Genomic DNA, 26,061 nt, shown 5'->3' with positions numbered 1-26,061 from the left:
GAAATCTAGCTATACAATTTCGACGTCATTTTCCTAAGTTACTAGTTTAGTAAAATCACCCTTCTCCCCACCAAGAAAAAAGGAGATAGGGTTATTCTGGTATAACTAGAAATTGTCATGCTGTCAGGTTCTAGATTTCAAAGAACATTGAGAAGGCCTGCAAGTGGCGTTGTTAGAGAGTTTATTGAATAATATACAAACCACAAGGACATATTCACTTATAAGAAAAGATTATAAGAAAATATTCATATCCATTCCACTGCTACCTGCTGTGTTCTTGATCTAACCCAGCCCAATAAAACTGTGTACTTGACTACCACAGTGTTTACATCACATAGTCTAGATGATGGAGAAACAATTTAGAGAAGCAGGACATAGGATGAAAAAAGCAGAGGATGGTGAGGCCATGGGCTAGGGTGCTAGAGTCAGCTCAAATTGGTTCATGACAGTCAATTCCTAAACTCTCAGTGTGAATATTTCTACCTCTGAAATTTGTCAAATGCTACAAATAAGGTCTTGACTTATTGTTCCATTGCCTAGATTTAAGAAAGTCTTGGGGCAGCTGAGTGGCTCAGTGGATTGAGAGATGGGAGGTCTTGGGTTCAAATGTGAATCTCAGATACCTCCTAGCTGTGTGACCCTGGGCAAGTCACTTAACCCCATTGCCTAGCCCTTATCGCTCTTCTGCCTTGGAACCAATACATAGTATTGATTCTAAGATAGAAGGTAAGGATTAAAAAAAAAAAGTCCTAAGAAAGTCTTCCTTCTTTTTCATAGCCCATGCAGATTCTTAGAGGCTGAAAGGACTCCTTTAGTGGAACAGATATAAAAATTTCCTCTACTTAGAAAGAGAAGAGTTGCCTAATAGGAATGTATGTGTTGGAAACCATAATCATCAGTTCTACTAAAATGAACTTAATGAAGATATGTGGGAATGATAATAGCACCTACCTCATAGGGTTGTTATGAGGATCACCTGAGATAATGAGTAAAATGTTTTACTAACCTTAAAGAGCTACATAAATGCTAGCGGAAAAAAAATACTCTACTTTGTATCTGTTACTCTGCTTGGAAATTTCATGGTTGCCTATCTCAGGTTAAATGTATCCTATCTTTTTTTTTTTAATGTAAACTCTTACTGTCTGTCTTAGAATCAATACTAAGTATCAGTTCCAAGGCATAAGAGCAAAAAAGACTAGGTGATGGGGATTAAGTGACTTGCTCTGTCACACTGCTAGGAGCTGAGGCTAAATTTGAATCCAGGACCTCTCATCTATAGGCCTGGCAAGCTCATCACTTTTAATCCCATTTCTATAGGCTAACTCAAGCCTTGACTGACACCATCTTCCTCAGCCTCCTTTCCTCTTTGAAGAGCTGAGTACTAACCTCCTCCAAATGCCTTCCTTTATATTGTGAGATTTAAAATTGTTGAGGTCTTAAACTGTAGTGATTAAAATAGTGGAAGATATAAATTATGATAGATATAAGAGAGGGTGAGCAAATTTGACCGCAGAAATATGTTCACTACAGTGTCTTGGGTTTTAAAATCAAATATAAGGTGGTCGCCAGGGAAATATTCCCAATTATTCAAATACCCAAGTCAATTGGGTTTTATAGAGATTTTAATTAACAATACAATGAGTAATCAAAGAAAGAGAGAGAGAGTAAGAAAAGAATAAGTATGAAGGGCCTCAAGCCAATATGGCCTAGACCTGAGTCTTAAAAAGAGAAATTAGTCAGTTTTTTAACACTCACCACAAGGTCTGACTAAACAAGGATTTTAGTGACACCAGGCCAGCGTCCTTCCTCAAAGAGTCTTCCAGCCAGAGATTACTTCAAAGGGCCTCTCTCAAGAGCCTCCAGAGCTCCTACCCCAGAGGGACAGAGTCCCTCAGAGGAGCTCCTCAAGGAACTCTCCTTCAGAATGAGAGTCAGAAATCGAGAATCTCAGAATGAGTCTTCTCAAAATGAGCTCCCTCAGAATCTGCTCTCCAATCTGAATGTTTCAGAATGACTTCTTCAGATCTTCCCTGAGCTCTTATTTTTAAGGGCAAAATCTTCTCTGTCACCTCCCCTAAGTCCTTACATCTACCAATCACTGTAGATGTTTCTAAAGGACTGCCCATTCTTAGTCCACTCCTAAGAAGGTGTGGATTTTTGAGTAATCCACACCAGGAAAGCTCTGAGTAAGTTTTCCAGTTCTTTGTTCCTTGTAAATTCACAAGTTGTTTGACCTTTATAGGTACTTAGCTTAAGAAAAGTATGGGTTTAAGTACTTTTCATTGTTCAGAAAAGAGTTTACAACTTTATCTTTCCCTAGGTCGACCCAAGTAGGTAAAGTAGAATTCTCACATTCCTGCTTTAAGTAGAGTTCACTGCCCAAATGGGGAATGGTCTTAATCCAATCTTATAAAGTAGGGTCTGGGAAATTTTAAGGTTTACAATATAGGGCAGATACTGGACTCTGAGATCACTCTATTTTGCACCTATCATTCTATTTGGTTTCAATTCCATGGATCAAGAAGCTGTCTGTAACAGTTAAAATTCAACTGTTATGATTAAAATTTAAGGGAAACTGAGGCAGGTAAAATTAGTTTCTCTCTGCAAGGAGTATTATATTTTTAGAGTTTTATTAAAGGTTAAGAATTTAAGAATATACAAGTAAGAAAAGCACATGCTAGGTGGGCCAAGAGGCCCATTCACAACCTCACCTACATCATGAAAGAGACCCGTCTGCTTGCAAGCGGAAATAGGAAGAGCCCTTCAGTAGGCAGAGAACTCCTTTAAATAATAATTTGTGATCTTGCCCAGGTGAGAATTCAGTGTGATTACAAAGCATTCTGGGAAGTGAGCAAGGACTTCTGGGGACTGGAGTCCTGGGTTCAAGTCTCCATTTTTTTACAATACCCCATTTGATCCTCTGGGAAAAAGGGTTTTTCCCAAAGGATCATGAAAGTACAATCAACCTAAAGATTACAATAATTTGAGGATAAGAGGGAAAAAAAGAACAAAACCAATAATTGCTGGAGGCATTGACAAAAATCCAGTTAGGGGGCAGTCCCCTTTGGGATAAATGTGTACATTCAAAATAAATGTTCAATCAACTACACCCAAAGTTCATTCTTGATCTTCTTGTGCAGCTTGTGGTCTGGAGGCTTCTTCATGGTGTCTTCTCCAACAGTTCAGTTTCTGGATTCAGAGAGGTAGCATCTTTCTTTACCTAAAATTCTTCTCAAAAGGAATTTAAACTTTGCAATTTAAATAATAATATTTTTTACATGTCCTTCTGGGTATCCCCTGGTCTGCCTTCTTCCTTCACTCCACTTCCCTTCCTCCTTTCATGTATTATTTCACCCCCATTAGACTTCAAGCTCCTTGAGGGCAGGAGACATATTTTTATTAATTACATGTTCAGTGCTTAGTACAGTGCCTGGCACATAGTAGGCACTTAATAAATGTAGATTGGATTGGATCAAAATCTAAGAAGAGAATGTAAAATCCTTGGGAGCAAAGACCACTTTATTTTTTTCTTCATCTCTCTAGTACCTAGCACAAAGTACACTAAATAAATACTTGTTAATAATTGACTGATTGATGTACTTCAGGGATTGGATATGTTTTTTAGATCAACAGATTAGTTTTTGAAGAAAACACTAGGAAAAGAAAGGACTAGGTTATTGGAAGAACTTGATAGCAATTTTGTGAAATGGGCACAGGCTAAAGATGTTGCTCATTTTCCCCATAAATGAAAGAATGGCTATAAAAACACACAGGACAAGTAAAGGTGATAAACAAGTTTGATGTTGAGAGTAGATAACTTCAGTGTGAAATAAAGCAGTGGCGAGGAGAAATTGAGGCTTACCACCTGACAAATGCTTTTAGGGATAGAGAAAGGCTATATCTGAATGGCATAAGGAATATTGCCAAGGACATGCTATGGCTTTAACTTAAGAAGAACCCTTTAGAATGTATTGTATAGTTAGGAAAAGTGTATAGATGGCAAAGACATAAGAATGTCTCTTTTATAAATGGGGGAGAGGAGACAGGATCGTTTATAATCTTTGTAAATGGCCCAAAAGCATGATGGCTGAAGAGGAAGGCAGGTACAGCTGGAGCAAAGTCAAAAGTCAAGAAAGAAAAAGGAAATTGAAGCAATGAATTGATAACTTTGGCACCAAGTAGTCAAGGAAACCACCTGTGTTTTCTAAGAAAAGGACTACAGTGCCCAGAAGTTTCAGGAAGAAAGAGGGCAAAGGAATAAAGTAGCTAAGATTAATAGGATGTAGCAAGAAATCAACAGGGAGAAAGATTCCTGTTCTGAGGAGAAGAGACAAGTTAAACCTGCCATAGAAAACAGGTTTGACAGTAGAATTGAGGGAATGCAGGTATATTGCTGAAGAAAACCATTAACCACTGAGAGGTGGCATGGTGATAGGGGGTGGAAGGATGTTGGGTTTAGAGTCATACTATCTAAATTCAAACCAACTACAACTATTATGAGAAGACAGTTAACATTTATATAGCACCTACTGGGTTGCTGGCATGGTACTAAGCACTTTACTCATTTGATTCTCATAACAATCCTAAGAGGTTAGTGTTGTTATTATTTTTACCTTTGAGTTCACTGAGGCAAACAGAGATTATGTCACTTGTCTTGGATCATGCATCTAGTACATCTCTAAAGATAGATTTGAACTCAGGTCTTCCTGACTCTAGGCCCAGCACTCTATGCACTGTACCACCTCAGCTATTCTCTAACATTTATATGGCACTTTTAGATTTGCAAATCATTTAAAAATATCATCTCATTTTATCCTTGCAATAACCCTGGGAGGTAGGTGCTATTATTAGCACTATTTTACAGATGAGGAAACTGAGGCAGGCATTATTTAAGTGACTTCCCCTGGGCCACCAGGCTAGTAAGAACCAAAGAGTTCTATCTCTGTCATCTAGCCTAGGAGGTTATTTAGTCCCTTGGACAAGTCACTTAAGTTCTCTATTTCTGAATTTCCCCATATATGAAATGAGGACATTAGACCAGATGACATCTAGGCAGAGGTCCTTTACAGTCTATTAGCCTATGACTCAAACAGAATGACAAAGAGAAAGCCCATTGGGTGGATACTACTACTACTACTACTACTTAATAATAATAGTTAGCATTTATATGGTAGTTTAAGGTTCACAAATATTTTGTCTTTTTATCTCATCTTAGTAGGTAGGAACTATTATTAATCCCATTTTTCAGATATGGAAACTGAAGCAGATAGAAGTTAAATAAATTGTCAGTGGACCCAAAGTTATAAATGTCTTGGGCAGAATTTGAAATCAGGCCCTGCAGACTTCAAAATCCTGCCTCAGATGCTTACTAACTGTGTGACCCTAGGCAAGTCATTTACCCTCTCTCTGCCTCAGTTTGATCATCTATAGTATGAAGATAATAATGGCTCCTACTTACCAGGATTATTGTGAAGATCAGATGAGATAATAGTTGATCAGTATTTTTCAAGCTTTAAAGTGTATTGTATATGTATAACCCAGTTCAAATTGCTTACCAGCTCTGGGAAGGGGGAGGAAAAGAGGGAGGTAGACTGTTCAGATTCTTTAACTTCAAAAAACGTATGTGGAAAATTGTTATTACATGTCACTGGTAAAGTAAAACATCTTTACAAAAATAAAGTATATTGTCATTATAATTCAAATGTGAGTAAAGTAATTTTAAATAGGAATGTATATAGTACAAATACTATAAAAGCACATGAGACTAGAAATGTAATGTAAGAAGTTCTGAAAAAAGAAAAGTGAATAATTTTTTATCATAAGCCCGAATTAAAAAGAGAAATGTATTATATATGAGTGGGGCCTTGAGGCTCCAAATACTGGGCAGTAAAGGAAAGGAGCCATGAGAGGAGCATGGAAGGCAGAGTTTCTTTTGTTTTAACAGTCTGATTAAGTCTGTGTAAGTAGAGTATGATATTGGATTTGAAGTGGGAGGGAGAAAGGACAGATTTGTGACTATGTGACTCTCAGAAAATATGTGAAAGGTCAGTGTTGTTTAAGAATATGGTATGTTTAATAAATGTAATGGGTCATTTTGGATCACATTTAAAAACTGTTATTCGGATCCACAGCCCAGTGGGAATGTACTTGTAAAATAAAGGGGAATGGGCCAATATAATTGTTTATATGCAAGAAAGAATGTCATTTGGTAGATTGCTACTCATGCAATGTTAACTGGAACTTATTTCTAGAAGGCTTATAAATATGACAGAGGAATATGTAGGATGGCAAAATTCCTTTGAGAATAAGAAAAGTGTTAAATGCGGTAAGAGAGAAGACTGAAAGGGAGCATAGCCTGAGTAAGACTTTCAAGAGGTGAGGAAGGGTAAAGCTGAGTGGCTCAGTGGATTGAGAGCTGGGTCTCCAGCTGGGAGTCCTGGTTTCAAATCTTGACTGAGACACTTGCTGGCTGTGTGACCTGTGGCAAGTCACTTAACCCCCATTGCCTAGCCCTTATCACTCTTCTGTTTTGAAACCAATATGTAATATTGATTCTAAGAGAGAAGGTAAGGATTTAAAAAACACATATGTGAGGGAATGGGACATATTTTTAAGAAAATGATAAAAAACTTTCTCAGAGGAAGGACTAACGATAAAAATATAAGGAGAAAATTGTTACATCTATTGATAGAAGGAATTAATGAAAAATATCATTTTATCATTTGTTCAAGGGCTAATAATTTTTATCAGTATTATAGTGGTATTGAATTTAAGAGATATGAGATAATGGCCCCAAATTTAAAATAAAGTTATCGGAGGGACAATCATAGGATCATGGAGTTAGAGGAAGAAAAACCTTAGAAGTAATAAAGTTCAGCTATCTCATTTTACAGGTAAGAAAACTGAGGTTCAGTAATGTTAAGCAACTTGTCAAGAGAAATTGAGGATATAAGGTGAGATCTGAACCTAATCTTTATGATTTCAAGTTCAGTTTTATATATTATGCCAATTCATCATGGAGCTATTTCTGGCACAATAACTAGTATGGAAAATTCAGTAAAGATATAAGCTAAAATTATAAACTAAGATAGATATTAGAAAATAAAGCAAATTATTTCATAACAGAGAAAAGGACCAGTCAAGAAGGTTCAAAACCCTAGATGATTTATTTCCCATGGAATTGGCTTGTATGATGGTTGAGTTGCTCTCAGTGACATTGAAAAGTAGTTTAGAATTAGTAAGGTGCCATGGGATTAGAAACAGCAAATATTATTCCTATTCTTAGAAAACAAAAAGACATAAACCCTTTTAGAGATATAAATCTGGGTCATCAAGGTAGCTCAGGGGATTAAAAAGTCCATCCTGGAGATGGGACATCCCGAGTTCAAATTTGTCCTCAGACACTTCCTAGTTATGTGAACCCACGCAAATCACATAACTGCAATTGCTTAACCCCGTGATAGTGAACCTTTTAGAGACTGATTCCCCAGACTGTACCCTCATGCCACATGTGAGCTGCCCCCTTACCCCAGACAGGGGAAGGAGAAAGCATTCCCACTGGGCTGCTGGGCAGAGGGGCCTTAAATGGAAAGGCACTCCAGGCATTCCACATAGTGCTGACCAGCATATGGGAAGAGGAAGACATGCCCCCAGAATTCAGAGATGCCTCCATCGTAGCCCTATACAAGAACAAAGGCTCACAAATAGCCTGTGACAACTACAGAGGCATCTCACTACTCTCCACTGCTGGAAAGATCCTCGCCCGTGTTATACTCAACAGACTCCTGTCATCTATTTCAGAGCAGAACCTGCCTGAATCACAATGTGGCTTCCAACCAGATCGCAGCACCATCAACATGGTCTTCACGGTAAGGCAAATGCAGGAAAAATGCCTTGAGCAGAACCTGAGTGTCTACATTGTCTTCATAGACCTGACAAAGGCACTTGACACAGTGAACAGGGATGCATTGTGGGTGATCCTCAGCAAGCTCAGTTGCCCATCAAAATTTGTCAAACTGATTCAGCTCTTTCATGTCGACATGACAGGGGAAGTCCTATCTGGTGGAGAGACTTCCTATCGCTTCAACATCTCCAATGGCGTGAAACAAGGCTGTGCCCTCGCTCCGGTACTATTCAACCTATTTTTCACCCAAGTATTATGACATGCTGTGATGGATCTAGACCTGGGCATCTACATCAAATACTGACTGGACGGCTCACTATTCGACCTTCGCTGCCTGACTGCAAAAACAAAGACAACAGAGAGACTCATCCTGGAAGCTCTCTTTGCAGATGACTGTGCTCTCATGGCCCACCAAGAAAATCATCTCCAAACCATTGTGGACAGGTTCTCCACCGCAACAAAACTGTTTGGCCTGACTATCAGCCTCAGCAAAACAGAGGTGCTGTTCCAACCTGCACCAGGGAGGCCAACTAACCAGCCATGCATAACTATCGACAGCACGCAGCTTTCTAATGTCAACACTTTCAAGTACCTGGGCAGCACCATCGCCAACGACAGGCCCCTAGACCATAAGATTAATGCCAGGATCCAAAAGGCCAGCCAGGCACTCAGGCGGCTGCGCTGCAAAGTCCTCCAACACAGAGGTGTAAGCACTGCGATGAAGCTCAAAGTGTACAACGCAGTGGTCCTCAGCTCACTCCTGTACGGTTGTGAGACATGGACACTGTACTGGAAGCACATGAAACAGCTGGAGCAATTCCACCAACGCTCCCTCGGGTCAATCATGAGGATCCGATGGCAGGACTGAATCACCAACCAGGAAGTCCTCGACAGAGCCAACTCCACCAGCATCGAAGTCCTGGTCCTCAAAGCCCAGCTACGATGGTCTGGACATGTCATCCGCATGGACCCACAGTGAATACCAAGACAGGTATTCTAGGGTGAACTGTCAGCTGGACTCAGGAAACAAGGCTGACCAAAGAAAAGATTCAAGCATCAGCTAAAGTCCAACTTGAAGTGGGCTGGCATTACACCAAAGCAGCTAGAACTCGCTGCCTCTGACAGAAGCAGCTGGCGAGCCCACATTAACCATGCCGCCGCCACCTTTGAAGATGAGCGACGTCGACGTCTTGCCGCTGCATGTGAACGCCGACACCAGGCCACAACCGCACCTCCCGTAACAACTGGCGTCCCATGCCCCATGTGCCACACACTCTGCGCCTCAGCCTTTGGACTCCAAAGCCACATGAGGGCACACCGTAGATGATAATGCACAAAGACAATAGTCATTCTCGGCCACTGAGAGACTACCACTGATATATATATATAAATAAATAAAAACATCAAATTTGAGTAATGACTTGACTAAAGGTATAGATAGATGTCATGCTTATCAGATTTTCAGATATTCCAAAGCTTGGAGGGATGATGAGTATTTTTGATGATAAATGTATGAAAGACCAAATGGAATAAAGGAAAATTTAATATATATATATATATATATATATATATATATATATATATAAAGTAAAAAAATAAAGCCCCATAAGAACAGGATGTGGGAGGCATGGTAGAGAATACCTCCTATGAAAAAAATTAGAAAAGTTTTAGGTGACTGCTCAATATTAATCAATAGACATAGTATCCACAATAAGAGAGATAATAGTCCTTCATCATTCTGTCTTGATCAGGCTATATCTGGAATATTGTGCCACAGAAAAGACAACAAGCAGTTTAACTGCTTGCCAGACAAGGGGGATTAAGAGAGCGAAGGGACAGATTGGATACCATGTTATACACAGTTTGATTAAAGGAACTGGGTATATTTATCTTAGAGAGAAGCTAGCTAGTGCAGTGGATAGAGTTCCAGGCCCAAAGTTAGGAAGACTCATCTTTCTGAGTTCAAATGTGACCTCAAACACTTACTAGCTATTTGGCCCTGGGGAAGTTACTGAACCCTGCTTGTCTCAGTTTTCTCATATACAAAGTAAACTGGAGAAGGAAATGGCAAACCCTTCCAATATCTTTGCTGAGAAAAGTCCAAATGAAGTCATGAAGAGTCAGAAATGAGAGGTCAACAACAATAAATATTTCTCTTGGAAAAGAGAAAACTTTGGGGAAACTTAATTGCAATTGCTGTTTTCAAGTACCTGGAGGTCTAGGATTTAGAAGCCATATTAGATTTATTATGCTGGGCCCCAGGAGACAGAACTAGGCACAATGGGTAGAAGTCTCATAGTGGGTAAACTTCAGCTTATGGTGAGAAAAAACTTCCTAACAATTAGTGCCATTCCAATTCTTGGTCCTAGAATAATAAAGACGAAACTCTCCTCCTTCTTCAGCCAGAGAGGTAATAGACTATATACATGGTAACCTTGCAGGTACTCAGACTAACTTGTTGTGTCAGTTTGTTTTGCTTAACTTTTTTCTTTGTTACAAGGAAGCATTTTTATAAGAGTAAAGAAACTACTGAAAAATAGTCATGGATTTTAAAAAATCAAAAGGCAACAATAAAATATTTTTTAAAAATTCAAGTAATCCAAAATCATTTGACCAAGTATTTTATTATATTATTATATGTGCTAGACGCTGAAGATACACAAAGATAAAAATAAATCTGTATCTGCCCTCAAGAAGCTTACATTCTCTCAAAAATGGAATGGGAACTGCCTAGAAGGTAGTGGGTTCTAATTCAATAGGGATTTTCAAGTAGAAACTGGAAATTTGATTGTTGAAAATTTGTAGAGGGTTTTGGTCAGGTTTTGCCTAGTGAAGATGGCCCCTGAGGTTACTTTTAATTCAGATATTATGATAAGCTGATGTAAGGACCCTAGATGAGTTGAAGATTACAAGTTTTCCCAGTCTGGTGGTCTCATATTGAAATCTAAAAGACTTTTGAGGACTGAGGTTTGGTATAAATTTTGGGCTGCTATTTTATTGACCTTTGGGAGAAAAGTTTCATTAAGCTAATCATTACCCAGGGTGGAATAACAGTGATATTTTTAAAAAGATAAAAGTAGAAATGGATGAAGCTAGTATGCTTGTGACTACTATCCCAGAACCAGATGGCTAAGTCTTTCTCTAGGGTTCCTACGAGTACCAGGAAGAAACTTGGGGTATTTTTTTTTCCTAATACCATTGGATTAAGCCTCTACTGGTTGTATTTTCCTCATTGTTAGGTGCTGATGAGTAACATCCTAGTTCTATTTAACCATTTAATTTAATATCAATTAACATTTTTTTTAAAAAAGGTATTTATTTCAAAGATATCAAAGGAATAAAAGTTCAAATATTTCCCCCAACAGTTAAGGGGCATATTCTCTCTTACATTACCTCATACTCTAGGAAGAAAGGGTTTAAACTTAGCACAGCTTCCACAGGACATTGATCTCACCAAATTCATGCCCAGTTGTAACATCCATGATAGATGAATCTTCATTTTAGCTACTTCTGGCTTGGGTCTCAAGTTATTCCCAGCTTCTTAGGGCTTGGATGCTGAGTTGGGTTCAACAGCTAGATGCTCATAAGACCATAGACTCATTTTCCTGACCTTTTGAAATTCACTGGATTGGAGTTTCCAATTTTTTCACCTAAAATAGAAAATATAAGCATAGAGTCAAAGGACTAAGATCTGTTTCATGGAACTAGACATCAGACTGTGGGAGGAGGGCTCAAGGCATCTCCTCTTAAAGAACTATCTCTCACTAAATGTCATCAATGAAATTAGACCAAGACAGAGAAGCTGAAAAGAAAAGGCCAAGGCTAGTACACTTGGAAGGCAACCCCAGCTCCAGCTATGTAACCAATCAAAAAGGCTTCTTTTAATCACTTGCTTAGCAGACCAGGACCACTACAGAACATATACACATCTTCAAATCTTTCCATGGCACTTCCTTTATACATCATCAAGACTCTCCTAGATGCGAGTTCCCCAGGCTCACCTAAGCAGGGAATTACATCAGCAACTGTTATACTGATACCTCTAAACGCTGATTAAATGATTAATTCCAAATCCTTCTAGCAACTTTGATTAGAGCAGGGATTAGAGACACAAACTGCTGAAATATCTCATAAAGGTCAGGAACATAACTGCCTATTTGGGGGAACTCAAAAGAGCATTGTCTTGACAGACTATGACTTTCTCAAGGCTGAAGCAAATATAATGACCAGATAAATTGCTGAAATATGCTTTCCCAAACATTTTGTAATAATGTTCTTGGCATCTTCACCCTCTAGGGAGAAATAAGAAAGACCAGGCAAGTCATTTAACATTTCTTAGGGAGAAAGAGAGAGAGAAAAGAGATCACATTGGAAGTAAACTGCTAGAGAACATGGGAGAGATGGGCTCATTTAGAAAGCCTGGCTTTGGTAAGGAGAAATGAATTTAATGGCATCATCAGATTGAGTTGAAAGGGGATTTAATGGGCAATAATGTCAAGGGGATTTGAGATGGAAGGAGGGAAGAAAATGGAGCTCAAGAAAGATGAACTTTGTGTGTGTGAAATATGATATGAGGACCTTAGGTGAGAAGGTAAGGAGAGAGATTTTGTAGGGGGTTTGAAGAGAGAAAAAAAGGTCCAAAAATCAGTTCAAATTAAAGTGATAGGGAAATGAACAAAACAGTATATTTAACCATTAACTGTGTGTGTGGAATTGGACAACCGTTTCATCAGACATTAATCTAAAACATGCTGTATAGATTCTTGGGAGGGAGTATCTAGGAGAAGGTAGTTAGTTACAAGTGCTACAGAGAGTCCAAGAAGAAAAAAAAATAAAAAAGAGAAAAGGTCTTTGGACTTGGGAATTAGGAGATCATGTTAATCTTAGAGAGAAGAATTTCAAGGATGACCTCTTACTTATCCCAACCCAAATGCCCCTCTTCTGTGTAATCTCCCTGTCCCCACCACTTTCTAACTTCCCTTAATGCATTGTCTTCACCCATTATTCTATTGGGCAAAATCTTTGAGGACAGGGACTGTCTCTCTTGCTTATATTTATATCTCCAGTGCTTCATACAGTACCTGGAACACAGCAAGACTTAATAAATGTCTCTGTTTGTATCTCTTCTCTTTCTCTCTTCATCCATCTATCCATCTTGAATTCCCTGGTAGAAGGGAGCTATTATATTTCTCACACTCTTCTTAGTCATTTTTCATCTTTTAATTTGTATATATTTATTCACAAATTTTTATAACTCTTGCTGTATAGAATATAAGCTCTTTGAGGGCAAGGATCCAGAGCCTTATTAATTGTCCCCTTTCCTCACCCTATCTCCTTTCCCCATTGAATGAAGGGGAAAAGGTCCTGGAAGAGACAGAAGGAAATGAAAAGGATATTTGAAGGAGGGTGTTCACAATAAATTTCAGTTTATTGTGGATATTGTCTAACTCTGGGAACAAATTGCAAATGTATATTATTTTGATAAAATTTTAAAATAAAATAAAATATTTAATAAAATAAATTAATTTTAATAAAATATATGAGTTAAAGGGAGCCAAATGTCTTTGAAAACCATAAGATGTTAAAGAGGATATAAAATTAGGATGATTAAACTAATCTCAGACCCCTGTTGTTTCACAGCCATCCGCATTTTCTCTTACTGGATTAGTTTAATTCCAGCGGAAGCACAACTCGCCCCTGCTCTTTTAAAAAAATGTATTCTTGTCCCTATTTCATTGGCCGTAGACTCAAAGCTTTCCGATCTCCAGTGGCTTTCTTCCCTGCCAGTTACCTCTGGATCGGGTTATTCCATTGGCCCTCAGTGAAAAACTCCGCCCCTCAAATGGGCTTCCAGGAGAAGGAGTTACCCGGTGACGTCAAACCGGGACTCCCCTCCCACATTCCTAGGTCGGGGCGGAGGAGCGGCTTCACCCCCCGCCCATGTAGGCGGGCCGAGGAGAAGAAGTAGATCACTGATTGGATTATATCTACAAAGTGATCATCCGATTGGTTCTACTTGTAGGAGGGAGGAGAACCCTCAGCTAGGGTTTGGGGCTGGAGCAAAGTAAAGTAGGGAATTAATTTCGAGTTTGGACCAGCTGTGGAAAAGTTAAGGGGGGTGAGGAGAGAGGATGTTGCTGGGCGCAAAGGGAATCCTTTTGGGATGAGAACCCTACTCCTCACTGCATTTTGGATGGGAGTCCCCCCTTAAGTTCTTCCATCCTGCGTCCTGGGTTGAGGCAACCTGTCTCCAGCCCTTGGCACTTTTCTTTCTCGAGTGACCCCGAGAGGGACATTTTTCTTCTTTCTCCTCTGTCAGGGGGAAAAGGTTCTTTTTCTCTTCAAGGGTTAAAGCCCTCACCCCGCACCCCCACCCCAGGCAAGACACGCTCACGCTCGAATCTGGTATTCTTCGTGCTTGTCTGCCTCCAGTTGCGCCAGATCCCGTCCCTCCCCCGCCCCCCTTCCTCGCCGAAGCCTCGGCTCAGCAGGCTCCCCGTCCCACCATGGAGGTGCTGGAGAGCGGGGAGCAGAACCTGTTGCACTGGGATCGCAAACTCAGCGAGCTGTCAGAGCCCGTGGATTCCGACAACCTGATGTACAACACGGTGAGAAAGCAGACGAGGGCCCATGGAGAGATTCCACGGGGTCCCTGGGTGCCCACGGGGCCGACGGCGCAGGGACTGCTCGGGGAAGGAGGAGGATGCCTCTAAAGGGAACAGCTGGAAAGAGAACGAGTAGGGAGCAAGCTGGGCAAGGGTGCATTGCAAAGGGGGAAAGGGAAAAAACAACCTGGGAGAAGTGTGATTTTACTTATTTGAGTAAAATAAAGGTAACTGGCCTGCTCAATCACTATACCTTGCCTTTGTCAGACAGCTGATACTCTTCTTCTCAAATCACTTTCACATCTGGAATCTCACTTTACTGCTCTGGAAAACCCCTCAAAGGCAGGGATAGTCTGGAATTATTAACAGTGTTTTAAAAGTAATATTGCAACTTTGACGAATGTTGGTAATAGGAAAATAGGAAAGGAAAAGAAACAGTTCAACTATAACCAAATGAAAGCTTTACTAAGGCGGAAAAGTAGTACCACTCCGCGGTTCCTCTCATTCTTCCTCTCCGTCCCTCCTTTTAATATAATTTTCTGTGTTTGAAGAGCCTGCCTCGTTTTTTGGGCGAGGCTGTTCTACTTTTGGCTTTTGAGGTTCCATAGCCCAGAAAACTTCTTCCTACCCAAAGTGGAAAACCAGAGCAGAAGTATGGAAAATCTGAGGCAGCTGGAGAGTTCAGAAATGCTTTCCCCTAAGGTTTTGCCAGTTCCCTTACACTGGGGATTTTGTAGACCCTGTTAGGGATTGTCACTAGACATGGATTTTGTTTTGAAATTTATGAAATGAGGCTCTTTGAGCAGCTCACATAGAGGGCACTTGTGATCTCTTTGTTTCTTTCCTGGTAAATACAGAAGTTTGTAATTCAAGGGGAGGGGAAAATATAAAACACCAATAAGAAAATAAGAGATTTGGGCCACTTCCCCTTCATAGTTCTTTTAATAGGATCAGTGCCAGGATATTTGAAACTTTTTTTGCAAAATGACCCCACAGGCTCCACCTCTCTTGGGTCTCTGCCTCTATCTTAAGTTTCTTTGGAAAAAAAGATGAGGCCCTCCCAGCAGTTCTCACTAGTGTTTGTGGTGGATGAGTAAAGCCTTGTTTGAAAAATGTACAGTTCTGGGTTTCCACGGAAGAGTCAGTTTCAGATGGGGTGGTAGCCAGATGTGCAGAATAATCTGCTGAATTTATTGCCATATTCAGGTCCTGAGAAGACCACTCCAGATGCCTTTGTTTTTGGTCCCCTCTGCATTTATCATGTTCTAATTTACATTATAGTTGCTACTGTCTTTTCATTTTTCTCTACTAAGCTCCAGGAGTGTAAGCATTATCTTATTTTTGTATTCTGATTCTAGCACAATGATGGATCAGTTTTTTAGAATGAATGAATTTAGATGGGTAATTCATTATTTAAGCATTTAGGGAATTGTTGACTTTAAGTTATTTTATTTTGATCTCCTTAACTTCCTAGGGGCACATAGGGTGCTTCAGAGCACCTCTAATAGTATATTCTTCAGATAGAATTCCATTTTAGTCATCAAGGAGAGGCTGTTGAACAATTCTTAAATAGAGAATGTCCCAGACATTTGGGACTAAGACTTTGGGACACTCTGTGTGCCATTACCTCCTAAGAATGTAAAAATTTAGGGGCAGCTAGGTGGTCAGTGGATTGAGAGCAGGGCCTAAAGATGGAAGGTCCTGGATTCAAATTTGACTTTAGATTCTTCTTAACTGTGTGAGTCTGGGCAAGTCACTTAACCCAATTGCCTAGTTCTTACCACTCTTCTGCCTTGGAACCACTATGTAATATTAATTCTAAGATGGGAGAGGTAAGGATTAAAAAAAAGAATATAAAAATTTTTCAGCGTCTGTGTCTATAATTAGTGTCAAATGCTACTTTCAGGAACAGACCTTTTTAAAAGTTGCCATTCTAGATATTGTTAGGACCTTTCAGGTATTGGTTTGGCTTTCAGACAGTCAAGGAGAATGTGTGGTTAAAGTCTATAAAACCATGAAAGATATGAATATAATCAATATCAATCAAAGTCAGACATAAAATGAGCATTTCATTTACTCTCGTTTTGTTACTGCTTGACAAAAGTGTTTGCCCTTGCCTTGGAGAAGGTTCAGTGAAGAGGATGAATGGAATAAATTACTTATAGATATAAATAAATTACCTATAGATATACCCAGATCCTTCTTTTTGTGGATGAAATTGTACTGATTGCATCAAACCCTGGAACATTGAAGAGCCTCTTAAATAGTCATAGGATTATAGCATCAGAGCTGAATTGCACCTGAAGGTTCATCTAGCTCAACCTCCTCATTTTTTAAATAGATAAGAACACTGAAGCTTTTTTCTCTGGGCTTCAGGGTTCTCATCTAGTAGTGAGCAACAAAAACTTAGGTCTTTACCTCAAACAATTGAAAAAGATTTGGTTTGTCTACAGAGGAAGAACCAAATGGATAAAAAACACCTATTATCTAGGCTATGATATACATACACATATGATATGTATAAATATGTATGTGTATAGATATATCTTAGATAGTATATATATATTTATATGTATATAAACTCTGGCTATGATATAGATCATACATACATTTGTGTGTGTGTGTATATATACACAAATCAGCATGTCCATATGTATATATGTGTATATATATCGTTATTGATATCAATACATATACATGTATCAGCTCTTTGAGTTGTGCACCCAACTATACAAACCTGGGAGAGGAAATATATATGATCATATAGAATATATAAATATGATATGTATAAATATATAAACATTATACAGACACATTACACAGATGAATGGTGAACTAGATTCAGAAGAAGAGAGAGTGGTCTGATTGCATTTGGGAAATTGTGTGGTGCTTTTGATGATCTTGAGACTGTCCCTACAAAGGTGTATCTTTTTAATACCAATATTACATTGTATACTTGGTGTTTTTTTTAAAGCTTACATTTACAGCTCTTCAGGTTTTTCACAACCCTTTTTTACATTAAATCATTTGATTCTTACAATCTTTTGGGAGTAGGCATTATTATACGTAATTTTTAGATGAGGAAATTGGGACTCTAAGACAGCATTGGCAAACATTTCAAGTTTGAGTGCCCAAACTGCAACTTCAAGTTGCCTGTGAGTACCCCATAGAGCAGAAGTGCTTGATTTGGGTGGCTGGACAGAGGGGTGGGGAATGTAAAAAAAATGTCCTCAGGCACTGGGAAGAGGGGGACCAGAGCAGCTCCCTCATGCTGGCCTGGCAAGTGTGCTGATACTTCACCAATGCTGCTCTAAGAGGTTAAAGGACTTACCCAGGGACACATAGCTATTTAGTATGGAAGGTAGGATTCAAACCCAAGTCTTCCTAACTCCAAGTGTGGTTTTCTATGGGAACTATTCCTTCAAAAGGTATTAGTGGGGGGCAGCTGGGTGGCTCAGTGGATTGAGAGCCAGGCCTAGAGACGGGAGGTCCTAGGTTCAAACCTGGCCTCAGACACTTCCCAGCTGTGTGACCCTGGGCAAGTCACTTGACCCCCATTGCCTAGTCCTTACCACTCTTCTGCCTTGGAGCCAATACACAGTATTGACTCTAAGACAGAAGGTAAGGGTTTAAAAAAAAAAAAAGGTATTAGTGAACATATAGATAGATTCAAAGAGGTCTTAATTGTTGGTCTGCTTATGTGTCACCCCTAAATGTTGTGTGCTAATTTGTCTGAGATATGTAGGATTCCCATTGGTTTGGAATACATTATTAGTATTTTTTGGCTCAGAATTTGTTTCTCATGTTATAAGTTTAGGAGTGGGGTGATTGGAGTAAGGGAAGGGGAGGGAAAGCCAGTTTTACTTGATGCAGCCCTATTGGTTGAGAATTGAGCATGGAGAGAAGGTGTCATTTGTCATTTTCCCCATTAGCTTAAGATTTCCTGACTTGATCACCTCCTAGGAAATCTGAAAGCACTCATGTGTGGATGCTGATGTTACAATGAAACTGCTAGTATACACATACTTTTTAGTCATCCATGAATTAGTTGGATCTGCCCATGCTATTTATCTTGAAATAGCATGTCAGTGCTAATCCAACCATGAGGACACTGAGCCTCAGAGAAGGGAGGTGAGTTCCTCAAGATGTATATCAACTCATTGGCAGAACTGGAACTAGAATCTGAGTTTCCATAAAATGGCCTGATTACTTTCCTCCCAGAATTAGTTATGGACTAGACAATTGGGGTTAAGTGACTTGCCCAGGGTCATACAGCTAGGAATGGCATCTGATGATATTTGTTCTCATCAGAAAACTTTAGCTCATCCAAAGTGTTAAAAAACTCCAAAGTCCATCACAGTTTTAATAAAAACAATATTTAAAAAACAGCTAAATGTTGATTAATTGAAATGAACGACTTAGTCTAAGAGAACAGGTAATGAGGCCCACTTCCCTCTTAGTAGAACAATGGATGCAATGTACATACATATGTAGTGTACATAATTTTGTTTGATGTTCTTTCTTATGAGGGAATGTTCAGAGTAGGCCTATTTCTATGTAGAAATTACTGTAGCATTAAAAAAAAATCTGAAAACATAAGAATGTTAAATCAAGAATGGCTTTTCATGGAATGAAAGTTAGGTAGTACAGTAGATTAAGCTCAGCACTTAGAATTAAGAAGACCTGAGTTCTAGTCCTGCCTCAGATCCTGACTACCTTTGTGACCCTGGGCAAGTCACTTAGTGTCTCAGTGACTCAGTTTCCTCATCTGTAAAATGAGGATTAATAAAGAGTACCTGCCTCACAAAGTTATTGAGAGGATGTAAAGTGCTTTATAAACTTTCAAGTCCTATGAAAATGCTTTTTTATTATTATTAAACTCAAACACAATTTATCACTTGCCAGGCTCATCAAATAGTGCTGAGTTGTGCTAATAGAACCCAGGGGCAGGAGCCTTTTTATTAACAAACCAAGGTCAGATCTGGAAGTGGGGCAGGGAGGTGTTATAGGGAAAACCTGGCCGGCTGCGACATTCCAGTGAGGTCTTCACAAGACACTCATATATCCTGACACACTGAAGACATTGCCCTAGTTTACTAAAATATCTAGGCTTTCTGCTTCTGGATCAAATGGCAAAGCCTGAGGCAGCAAGCTGAGGCCACAAGCATGCACGCCATGATGGACAAGAATGACTTGTTCTGCTCAAAGCATCAAGGAAGGCAGATGCTCCTTTATCAGAGAAAGTTGATGAGGCCAGACATGCCTTCCTTTTTCTTGGTCCATTGGCTTTAGGCCTTTGGAATTGACTAGTGTGGCTAGTGACTTCCTCAAAACTATTCAGGTGTGTTCTTTTGGGGAGAAATGAATGTAGTTTTGCTACTAGAACACCTACATTCTTCTGTAGGGGCTTATGGGATATGAAGGGAGAGCCAGCATCTCTGATGGGAAGGCTTGACAAGGCTGTCCACCTATGGTGTCCACCTATCGCCCAGCTTTGTGGCTGCAAGAAACTGTAGTAGGCAAGAAAGTAGGTTTTCCCACCAAATACTGCAGGAGGGACTTTTTTTTTTCCTTTTGATTCTGACCACAGCTGCTTCATCAACAGAAAAGTTTGTTGTTGTTATGATTTGTCCTTCATTTTGGACCAACCACAGTACAAAATGATATCTTGACTTGCCAGTGAATTAGATTTAACTGAGGCAGAGTTGCAAAAAGTGACAGCCTCATTCTCTACCAGAAATTCAGTGGTAAGACAAAAGTCAGGACAACTGGCATTGGCCCAGGATGCAGTGGATGACTTTGGCACATCTTCTGTATTTCACCCAGAGCTCCACTATGGCTGCTTCAGCTGTCTTCAGCGGTCTCACCCGCCTTTTTTTATGTGTTTGGGGTACACAGCCCCCTCACTCCCAGACAAGTTTGAAGTCTGTTGGTTACCATTGTGTATGTACAGTTTCTTGCAGCCACAAAGCTTACCTTGATGCTTTGAGCAGAACAAGTCATTCTTGTCCATCATGGCGTGCATGCTTGTGGCCTCAGCTTGTTGCCTGAGACCTCCCACCTCTAGACCTGGCTTTCTATCCAATGAGAGCCATCTAGCTGCCCCTCTTTACCCTCTCTTACCTACTATGTATTAAAAGATTTGTGGGACTTCAGTCTTCTCAGGCAATCTGCATCTCTGTACCCATGAAATAAATGAGGAGTTATCTCCCCTTGGGAGGATTGAGGGAGAGAAGTTTTGTCTTTGATAGCAGGAGTTGTGCTTTTTGCTAATTTTTTTTTTCATTCTTATGGTGCTTAGAATAGGGTAGGACACACTGTGGTGCTTGAGAAATGCTTTTTGAAATGATTATAAAGGTCTACTAATTGTGAGTGCTATTGGTAGAAACCCAACTCATTCGATCAATAAGCATTTACTAAGCAAGTGCTTTGTGCTGGCAATACTAAGCCTTGGGGGTACCAAGAAAGACCTAACAACTACAACCAAATAGTCCCTGTCCTCGGGAGCTCACAGTCTAATAGAGAAGATGACAGGCAAACAGGCATGTACTATTAAGATAGAGATAAGCTCAGATGGAGGAAATCCATATGGGGGAAGCCTGAGCAATAAGGGGGATTGGCAAAGCTTTCCTAGAGAGGATTAGATCTCAGCTAGTTCTTAAAGTGTAGAGCTTGGTTTCTTCGTCTTTTAGGGGGTCATGGATGCCATTTGTTGTCTGGTAATCCCTTCTTAGTTTGTACACGTTATAAGATAAAATATATGTTTGGAAGTTATATTGCAATATAGCTCTCAAACTATTATGGGAAAAAGTTAATGGATCCTAGTTTAAGAACTCCTGAGCTAAGTAGCCTTTCATACTTTTTAAAAATGTGGTCTCTTATAGATAGATATTTGAATTTTGTGGATAGCTATGCAAATCTCATAGATGGATATGGTTAGTTTAAAATATGTTTGGGAAGGAGCAGATAGGTAGCTCTCAGTGGATAGAGTCAGACTTGGAGACAAGAGATACTAGATTCAAATTTGGCCTCAGATACTTCCTAGCTGTGTGACCCTGGGCAAGTCACTTAACCCCCATTGCCTATTCCTTACCACTCTTCTACCTTAGAATCAATACAGTATTGATTCTGAGACAGAAGGTAAGGGTTTTAAAAAAAAAGAAATATGCTTGGGAAAATTAAGTACAATCAAGCCTTTCTCATTTGGATTTGATCAGAAACAGAAACCTTCATCTTGACTTCTCTCCTTCACACCTGGCAGGTGACTTTGCCTCTTGCATAACTGAAAAGTAGAAGTTATTCAGTGCCTGCTTCCTCATCCACCCTTATATTCAGCTCAGAATCTCTCCCTGGTGTAATCTGGGACCTTGTACTCTTTACAGATCTGTCATTATAGGTAGTATTTTCCCAAACTTCTTTAGTTTCCCCCTCTCCACTGCCTCAAGTCTCCCTGACTTAAGCAAATAGATAGGACCCTTCTATATTGAAAACAAAACAAAATAAAACCCTTCACTTGACCAGGCTGTTTCTTCAAATCAATGTTCCATTTATCTTCTTTCCACTATCGAACTTCTAGAAACAAAGTCTACACCTTTTGTCTCCATTTCCTTATCACTCATTCTCTCATTCATTAACCCCCAGCAGGTTTGCCTTTGAGCCCCACTTCTCATGAAACTGCTCTATCAAAGGTCATAATGGGATTCCCTAATAATCAGGTATAAAAGGCCTTTACTGATCATTTTTTTTAACCTCATGGAAGCTTGTGACTCCATTGATCACCCTTTCTTTTTATTTCTCTTTCCTTTCTTGGCCACTGAATTTCCACTGTTAGTATTGCTTCCCAGGTTCCTCTTTCTCCTCTTACCCTCTAAATGTAGTTCGGCTTCTCAGTCCTGGCTCCTTTTTCCTGGTTCAACTCTTATGCCTTTGAAGAACTTATCCATTTTTGAGACTTCAGTGATTACCTCCATGCAGATGAAGTTTAAACCTGGGGATCCCTCCAATTCAACAAGAAGACCTTCCATAGTAGGTCTTGAAGCAAAGCCAGCTATACCATTTCTTCCCCCACTTTCCTTAGCTTAGCAGACCTTTCATTTGTCAAACTTATTATTCGTGTGGCTAATAAAAACTGAAGAAACTTTAAGCCATCTTTATCTTTGTAAGAAATTTATCTTGGGGATATTGACTCATTCAGAGTCTGTTATGTAAACATGCACACACACACACACACAGAGGGAGGAAGGGAGAGAGAGAGAGAGAGAGAGAGAGAGAGAGAGAGAGAGAGAGAGAGAGAGAGAGAGGGAGGGAGGGAGAGAGAGAGAGAGAGAGAGAGGGAGGGAGGAGAGAGAGAGAGAGAGAGAGAGAGAGAGAGAGAGAGAGAGAGAGAGAGAACGAACACGAACATGTAAGCTGGTTTAGTGCTTTGGTATTCCTGAAGCATCAGTGTGTCTAAGTTAAGGGTTTTTACTGGTTTCCCTGCCTAGCAAAGTTATCATTGTCCCATCTTCCCTTAGCAGAGGCTCTACCCTTTTACTAAAACAAGCCAGTTTAGTTTTGCTGGTACTTTTCAGAACATCTAGAATAATTCAATATATGTGCCCACAGGATTTATATTTCATCATGACAGGTGAACCAAACCTTTGAGCTATCTGGTATATGTAAAATCTCTTTGGTAATTTTGTTTTTCCTGACTCTCTAACATACTGTCTTTCATATATAAAGATGCTCCTGACTCACTAATAGTGGGAGACAACTCTTGAATTCTTTCCCCAAGATTTAGAATGGCTCAATCTAAGCTAGTCACACTTTCTTGCCTCCTTTCCCTGGTGGTAAGTACAGATTGTGACTTTTATTTAAATGGATAGTTTTATTTTTGGTTTTGTTTTGCCTCATGTGAAGTAAATTGGCCCCTAAAAGTATCATATCAAATCACATAGTTGGAAGGGGTCTAAGAGGCCATGCATACTTCTGCCCATTCCTAAACAGCTCCCACTAACATTCCAGACAAAAAGTCATCAAGTCTTTGCTTAAAAGGCATAAGTGATAGTGAATCTTTTGACCAGGCCATTTCATTTTTTGGAAAGTTTTAAGAGTTAGGAAATTTTTCCTTATGCTAAACTAATATCGAACTTTCTGGAATTTCTGTCCCTTGTTTCTGTTAAAGCTACATAACTTTCTTGTCTCCATCTAGATTCCCTGTTTATGTTAATGTAGCCTCTACTTATATTGATTTCTTAAAAACATATGTCATAAAGACATATCAACTTTTCAATAAAATATTTATCCATCCTCCTCTCTACAAACTAAAGACTTGCCATTCATCCTCATATTTGTGCGGTTGAGCATTTTTAATTGCATTTTATTTTTTTAATTTAAAATTTTGATTTTTTTATCACCCCATCTCCATCTTCCTTTCCTACCACTGAAAAAAGAAAAAGAAAAAAAGGGAAGGGCAAGGTCTCCTTGTAACAAACATACATGGTAAAACAAAACAAATTCTGGTGTTGACCATGTCCAAAAAAGACATGTCTCAATCTATATTTTTCATCTGATCACCTCTCAATCAGGAGGTGGGTGGCATGTTTCATCATGAATTTCTTGGAATTCTGGTTGGTCATTGCATTAATCACAGTTCTGATATCTTTCAAAGTTGTTTGTCTTGTCAGTGTCATTATTAGGAAAATTGCTGTTCTGATTGTATTCACTTTACATCAGCTTATGTCTTCCAAGTTTTCTCTGAGACCATCCCCTTCACTTTTTTTATTTTTTAAAACTTACATTCTGTTTTAGAATCAATACTAAGTATGAATTTGAAGGCAGAAGAGTGGTAAGGGCTAGGCAACTGGGGTTATGTGACTTGCCCAGGGTGACATAGCTAGAAAGTATCTGAGGTCACATTTGAACCCAGGACCTCCCATTTTTTGGCCTGGCTCTCTATCCATTGAGCCATCTAGCTGATACCTCCCCTTTCTTTTCTTATAACACAAAATTATTCTATTACATCTATATATCATAGTTTGGTCAGCTATTTCTCATTGATGGGTATCCCCTTAATTTCTAGGTCCTCTGGTGGTGGAAAAGAACTGGAAGCTAAGGTGGGGGTAGAACTAATTTTTCAAAATGGAAGTGTAGACTCAATACCTATTCACCATTGTCTTGTTATTAAAGAGGTCTCAGTTGTTCTAGACCATCTAGATTTTTTAAATTCTGATTCTGTGTTTCCGTAGATTAGCTATACTACCTAATTTACTGTCTGAAAATCTGGCAAAGATACTATCAATGCCTTTGTTCAGATCAAATGAAAATCGGATCAAGGACAGGTCCTTGAGACACATCTCTAGAGATTAATTTCCAGATTGACGTCAAGACTTTATAGACTATTTTTTTTTAAACCCCAAAGTGCTGGAGCACTTTTTATACCACATAGTTGTGTATTTGGTTTGTTCAACTCAACTGTCAGATATAGTTTTGGGATTTTGTAGTCTCTGCTCCCTAACCTACTAAATCTTTAAAAATCCAGACAAAACAAGGAACTAAAAAAGGCAGACACTGCAGTGGGAAGCCTTAAAAAAAATTTTTTTTATTTTTAACTTCAGAAAGAAATCTCTTTAAAGTTCTTGGCACATGAATGGAGACTGGGGGGGGGGGGCCTGGGGGGAGACAACTACCACTTCACCTTCCAGTAATTTGTGTGGAAAATCCTGGTCTTTTCATATTTCTCTATCTTGGAAATGTCTGAATAGCTTTATAAGGGGAATTCCTTTTGGCTGAGGACCCTATATTTATAACTTAGTTGATGGGGAAGAGTGCTTTTGAGAAAGTCTGGAGAAAATTAAATTGTCATCTCACTATTAAATTCATGTTTGGATTTTAGCCATGGTCTTATACCCTTTCCTCAACCTATTGTTCACAAATACATCTTACCTTCTGTGGTCTTCCAGGTTCTGCAAGCTTGTGTATTAGCTTACCTAGTCAGGAATAGTAGTAGGAACTCACTGGTTAGTGTGTGTGTGTGTGGTGTGTGTGTGTTTCTGTCTGTCTGTCTGTGTGTCTGTATGTAATGGGTCTTGTCTCAGTGAGACCATGGGTTCAATGAAGATGGGCTAGCTTGCCTCATGTATAATGTCCAGCATCCTGGAAGTATCTAAAAGTTTATCATAATAATCTAAATTGACTTATTGTTGAGTTTGTTTCAGCGATGTCCAATTCTTTATGATCCAATTTGGGTTCTTCTTGGTAAAGATCCTGGAATGGTTTGCCATTTCCTTCTCCAACTCATTTTACAGATAAGGAAACTGAGGCCAACAGGATTAAATGACATGCACAGGGTCATATAGTAATAGGTGTCTGAGGCTAGGTTTGAACTCAAGAAGTTGAATCTTGCTAGTTCCAAGCCTGGTGCTCTATCCACTGTGCCACTTAACTACTTCAAACAACAGCAACTGACATTTTTAATAGTACTTTAGAAGTAAGTAAAACACTTGAACCTTACAACAACCCTGTGAGATAGGTGGTATTCTACCTGAATTATACCACCATAAATAATTTAGGTAC

At 39.4% G+C, this 26,061-nt stretch overlaps 1 protein-coding gene across 2 annotated transcripts in view; it reads left to right on the top strand.

Annotated features, from left to right (window-relative positions):
• The first annotated feature begins 13,923 nt into the window (after window positions 1-13,923).
• Window positions 13,924-26,061, top strand: part of CREB3L2 (cAMP responsive element binding protein 3 like 2) — a 165,325-nt gene continuing 153,187 nt past the window's right edge. Inside the window, exon 1 of one of the 2 annotated variants that reach the window (XM_007504387.3) lies at window positions 13,924-14,511. In XM_007504387.3, the coding sequence (XP_007504449.1) occupies window positions 14,410-14,511 (102 nt within the window). In that variant the 5' untranslated portion in view covers window positions 13,924-14,409. The remainder of the gene's footprint in view (window positions 14,512-26,061) is intronic. The other variant, XM_001367794.4, reaches the window with a different exon arrangement.

The sequence above is a fragment of the Monodelphis domestica genome, chromosome 5, assembly GCF_027887165.1.
Source record: "Monodelphis domestica isolate mMonDom1 chromosome 5, mMonDom1.pri, whole genome shotgun sequence".
Classification (NCBI taxonomy): Eukaryota; Metazoa; Chordata; class Mammalia; order Didelphimorphia; family Didelphidae; genus Monodelphis; species Monodelphis domestica.
Note: the sequence above shows the minus strand (reverse complement) of the source record. Positions and strands in the feature narration are given on the sequence as shown.